At 41.5% G+C, this 6000-nt stretch overlaps 1 protein-coding gene across 4 annotated transcripts in view; it reads right to left on the bottom strand.

The window, feature by feature from the left end:
• Positions 1-437: 437 nt before the first annotated feature.
• Positions 438-6000, bottom strand: part of rd3 (retinal degeneration 3, GUCY2D regulator) — a 28206-nt gene continuing 22643 nt past the window's right edge. For all 4 annotated transcript variants that reach the window (XM_043695891.1, XM_043695890.1, XM_043695893.1 and 1 more), the window contains one exon: positions 438-1068. In XM_043695891.1, coding sequence (XP_043551826.1) covers positions 771-1068 — 298 coding nt within the window. In that variant the 3' untranslated portion in view covers positions 438-770. The remainder of the gene's footprint in view (positions 1069-6000) is intronic.

Below are 6000 nucleotides of genomic sequence, written 5' to 3'. Positions count from 1 at the left end.
TAATCTGAAGACTTCATAGACTTCCCCGTTCTTTGGAAAAAATCATTCTGCTTCAAGAAGTGCAATCCTGATGGGTACAATGCAAAACTGATGGGTACAAAGCATTCCCTTGTCTTCATTTCCTGAAAATGAATGCAACTCTTATTTGAAACCTTATGTTGAATGAAAGAGGGTTGGGATGCCTTCAGTACAAAAGTCACATTGTTGCTTATTCTTGACTATTATTAGCTAATGATATCTAATGACAATGAAAGTGAAATGATTTCTAACTGGTCAAACTGTTTAACAAGGTGCACTGCGTGAAGCATTAAAAATACAGCTGAGAATGATCAGCATATGATTCTGGATTTTTTCACTACCTGTGCTGCAGAGAGATTCATCTATGGAAAGGATTGAAGTGAGATCACTTACATTACTGATAGAATTTTTATTAGTCCTCAAAAAACTGATAACATACCAATATCATATTCCGATAAATCATAATTATCCATTGTAAGTGCAGTTGGTATTCAATTGTGATGATAATCAGTTGCAGTTTAAAAGCAACTATCCTCCATTTCATAGTTTAGCCAGAAACAAATTCCATCTACATTCCCAAGAATAAGTCACTCAGCTTTGTATCTGTGAGTTCACAGTAAGCAAGCCATGCACATTCATAGCAGTCACATTGCTGAAAGACAAGTATCAATCTAAGATTCAATGATTAAATATGATAACTAATCATCTCTACAGCAGAATGTCTGTTAGAAAAGTAGAAATAGTGCAAGCCATCAGAAGTCTTTAGCAGTTTTGAACTCTGGCATACTCCATACTCGTCTGGCTGACTCAAAGCCTTGCTCCACATCTTCTGACACTGTCTTGATATTACTGCTGAAAGGATAGATCCTTACTCGTGATTTAAATATTGTCGTGGAGAGACTCATTGTCTGTTTCTTGTTCCACTGCCTGGTTAGTTTATTAGTATCTTGATCTTCCTTCATTTGCTCAAAAGCATCCTGAAGAACAGCCCGGAATAATTGTAACACTTCGTGAACCTCGGGCTCGTATTCAGCAATTACCTGTCGAAACCTGATATCAAATGGAAATCTTTATTAAAATATATAATTTTGTTCTTTGACTTAAGTTGCCTAAAGTGAACCTACACTTTTTCACCAGAAACCATGCTCCATGGCAGCAAAGATTAGAGAGTCAGCACACCTAGATTCACCTGAGGTTCCCCACTGGGCTTAACAAACTTACTCTGATTTGTTAATAGCAAATATATTAAACCAGGCTGCATTACTAAATAGATTATAAATCAGACTTAACACTACTGATCACTATTAAATGATCCTTGTGAAAGTGAGCTTGTCTGGATACTGGGGGCAGATAAGAGTGCTCAGCTGTGAGTCTCTGTGCTCTGGGGATGATGCTTCTTGCAGTCAAATAGCTTGGCAGCATTCAGTATTGAGGTTCAGTTAAGAATAATAACCGTGTGGACAAGGTACCAGGGAGTGATTTGCACTTGAAAAACCATAGCTCAATATAGAATTAAGACCATAAGGATTAAGGAGGACACCATTCAGAAAAAAGAAAATTAAAATAAACTGAATTGCTTAGTAACATAACTTAGTTATGTTAAATATATTGCAAACTCAAGATCAGAAAATAATGACATGAAATATTTTGTGTTTGTTCCCTGCCCAAGTGGAGAAATTGAATTGGGTAAATGGCCAGAGTGTGTTGGAGAAAGTACTTGGTCAAATCAACATTCATTGAAATGAAAGGCAGACAAGCGCTAAGTACTAAACAAGATGAAAAAAAAATATAGGCAACAAATCGTGTTGTTGGGTATTGTCAGGACAAGAAGAAAACCATCTTCACAGACTTGACACTAAACCAAAGCAACACACAACCAATGTTGAATAGCTAAAACAGTTACATACAAGTCAATGTTTTCATAAGTCATAAACTAACAGTACACTGCTATGGTGGGATCACATCTTGAGCACTGCATCCAGACTCAGTTGACAAAACCAAAAGAGAAAATGCTAGAAAATCTCAGCAGGTCTGGCAGCATCTGTAAGGAGAGAAAACAGCTGACATTTCAAGTCTAACTGACCCTTTGTCAAAAAGCTGACAAGGTTAATTTCTTAAAGTTCTTAGGACTGCATGCATTTCCTGTCATCATTTTTTTAATATGGTGATATTTATTAAGGAGTGAAATAGTATAAGCATTATATTTATTGAGATATTCTACATGTTGATCAGCTGAGTCGGAGGATCACAATGGAGCCAATATCAGTGAAATATGATGAGAAGCAATGTTTCAATTTCCTAAAGGATCAGAGACTCTCAGTGTAAGCCAATTGGGAGTGCAGCTTCACCTCAAAGGAATTGGGGAGAAGACAGGATATCTAGTTTCATCTCTGTGTACAACTTCTCAAATTGAGTCTGTGGAGAGCGAAACTCCAAAACAGAGGCCAATACTGAAAGTGTTCAGGACCAAGGAGAGACAGTCCTCAAACTAAAGGCTCCTGCAGCCTTCGCCTCCCTGCTACCCAGCAGCTGGTCTTTTCATAAGTGCATGGGTCCCATGTAGTCACTCAGTGATTCTTTGGCTTGCATAGAACATAGAACATAGAACAGTACGGCACATTACAAGCCATTCAGCACTCAATGTTGTGCCAACCTTTTATCCTACTCTAAGATTAAACTAACCTACACACCTTACATTTTACATCATCCATGTGCCTCTCCGAGAGTCACTTAAATGTCCGTAATATATCTGATTTTACTACCACTGCTGGCAGTATATTCCACCAACCCATCACTCTCTATGTAAAGAACCTACCTCTGACATCTCCCCTAAACCTTCCTCCAATCACCTTAAAATTATGCGCCCTCGTAATAACCATTTCCACCCTGGGAAAATGTTTCTGGCTATCCACTTTATGTATGCCTCTTATCATCTTGTACACCTCAATCTAGTCACCTCTCATCCTTCTTCACTCCAATGAGAAAAGCCCTAGGTCTCTCAACATTTCTTCATACAACATGCCCTCCAGTCCAGGCAGCATCCTGGTAAATCTCCTCTGCACCCTCTCTAAACCCTCCACATCCTTCCTATGATGAGGCGACCAGAACTGAACACAATATTCCAAGTATGGTCTAACCAGAGGTCTATAGAGCTGCAGCATTACCTCACAGCTCTTAAACTCAATCCCCTTGCTAATGAAAGCCAACATACAATGCGCCTCCTTAACAACGCTATCAACTTGGGTGGCAACTTTGAGGGATCTATGAACACCAAACCCCTTGGTTCCTCCACACTGCCAAGAATCCTGCCTTTAACCCTGTAATCTGCATTTAAATTCAACTTTCCAAAATGAATCACTTCACACTTTTCTAAGTTGAACTACATCTTCTCATCCCAGCTCCACATCCTGTCAAATGTCTTGTTGCAACCTATAATAGCCCTCTACACTATCCATAGTTCCACCAACCTTCATGTCATTGCAAACTTACTAACCCACCCTTCCACCTCCTCATCCAAGTCATTTATAAAAATCACAAAGAGTGGAGATCCCAGAACAGATTCTTGTGGAATACCATTGGTCACCAAGCTCCAGGCTGAATATTTTCCATCAACTACCACCCCTGTCTTCTATGGGCCACTCAATTCTATATCCAGACAGCCAAATTTCCCTGTATCCCATGCCCCCTTACTTTCTGAATGACCCTCCCATGGGGAAACTTATCAAACGTCTTGCTAAAATCCATGTACACCACATCCATTGCTCTACCTTCATCAGTGTGTTTTGTCACATCCTCAAAAGAATTCAACAAGGCTTGCAAGGCATGATCTGCTCCTCACAAAGCCATGTTGACAATCTCTAATCAAGTTATGCTTTTCCAAATAATTATAAATTCATCTCTCAAAATTCTCTCCAAAGATTTGACCACCACCGATGTAAGACTGACTGTTCTGTAATTCCTAAGGTTGCCCTTATTCCCTTTCTTGAACAAGGGAATAGCATTTGCCACCCTCCAATCATCTGGTACTACTCCAGTGAACAGTGAGGATGCAAAGATCATCACCAAAGGCACAGTAATCTCTTTCCTCACTTCCCATAATAGCCTTGGGTATATCCCGTCTCCTCTACATTGGGGAGACTGGGCGCCTCCTAGCAGAGCGCTTTAGGGAACATCTCCGGGACACCCGCACCAATCAACCACACCGCCCTGTGGCCCAACATTTCAACTCCCCCTCCCATTCTGCCGAGGATATGGAGGTCCTGGGCCTCCTTCATCGCCGCTTCTTCACCACCAGACGCCTGGAGGAAGAATGCCTCATCTTCCGCCTCACTCCTTGGATGCTGCCTGAACTGCTGTGCTCTTCCAACACCACTAATCCAGAATCTGGTTTCCAGCATCTGCATTCATTGTTTTTACCACCTTGGGTATATGCCATCTGGCCCAGGAGACTTATCTATCCTCGTGTTTTTCAAACTTTCCAGCTTGGATGCTGCCTGAACTGCTGTGCTCTTCCAACACCACTAATCCAGAATCTGGTTTCCAGCATCTGCAGTCATTGTTTTTACCACCTTGGGTATATGCCATCTGGTCCAGGAGACTTATCTATCCTCGTGTTTTTCAAACTTTCCAGCACATCCTCCTTCTTAACATCAACCGGTTTGAGCATATCAAAAGACAAGTCCTTCTTACGAGTGAATACCGAAGCAAAGTATTCATTAAGAACCTCCCCTAACTCCTCCACCTCCAGGCACAAGTTTCCTCCACAATCCCTGATCAGCCCTACCCTCACTCAGGCTTGCAAGACCCCAGAAATACTTCAGCGGCCTTCTCAGAATAGCCCCCCAATCGGAGGTCTGATAGATCTGTCTTCCAGAAAAGGCATCCCAGACACTCTCCCAAACAACGCTGCATCCTTCTCTGGTCAAGATGCATGCACCTTGCAGCAGGCACCATCTACTTCCAAAAAAATAACATGATCCCACCTTGGCCCTTGCCACTCTAATGTGATCTAAAGTGGAGATTACAAGCATTTATCTCCTCCTCACACAGAGATCCACAGTGCTCTGTCTTCCAGACCACAAACTGTGAGATATTGCTGATATCAGTTGAATGTGTCTTGGATCATTGCTGATATCACTTGGATGCCAGCACTGCAGTAATCTCAACAACCACAGACATTGGTGTCCAGGTCCTAATTTGAGACTTGCATTGTGGCTGCAGTACCTAGCAAATCTTAGTAACAGTCTCCTTTATGAATTACAGGCATCTAAGGCTACAGACTACTCATGACTTCAGGATAATTAGTTTTTAATGACAAACAAAATCTCCCTGTCAGAACTCTGAAATGAGTTTCCACAATGATAAAAAGACCAAGAAATACCCAGTAAGTTTGCTCAATTGCCAAACAAACTAATCTGTTTGTAGTGGATGAACCCTTGAAATAGCTGAACAGTTCCTTTTGCCTATTAATATTTGAGTTGTTCGGTGGGTCAGCCCAATATCATAAACAATTCACCAGATTAATTCCAGAGCTGAAAGGTTTGACTTATGAGGAGAGATTGAGAAGTCTAGGCCCTGTAATCTCTGGAGTTCAGAAAGATGAGAGGAGATCTAATTGAGGGGTATAAAATGATAAAGGGAATTGAATAAGTAGGTGTAGGAAGGTCATGCAGGATAAGGGGTGGAGGTGGTGTAGTCCAGGTAGTTATAGGAGTCTGTGGGTTTGTAGTAAATGTGAATCCGTAAACTGTCACCAAAGATGGAAATCAAGAGGTCAAGGAAGTGGAGGGAGATGCCTGAGATGGGCCAAGTGAATTTAAGGGCAGGCTGGAAATTGTTGGCAAAGTCAATGAGCTGCTCCAGTTCAGCCTGGGTGCAGGATGCAGCACCGATTCAGTCATCAATATAACAGCAGAAGAGTTGGGGAAGAGTATCTGTGTACCTACTGAAAAGTAGGCATAGAGCAGATGTTTGCCCCCACAA

The sequence above is a fragment of the Chiloscyllium plagiosum genome, chromosome 9 (assembly GCF_004010195.1).
Source record: "Chiloscyllium plagiosum isolate BGI_BamShark_2017 chromosome 9, ASM401019v2, whole genome shotgun sequence".
In the NCBI taxonomy this organism is placed as follows: domain Eukaryota; kingdom Metazoa; phylum Chordata; class Chondrichthyes; order Orectolobiformes; family Hemiscylliidae; genus Chiloscyllium; species Chiloscyllium plagiosum.
This window is presented reverse-complemented; position numbering and strand designations above follow the sequence as displayed.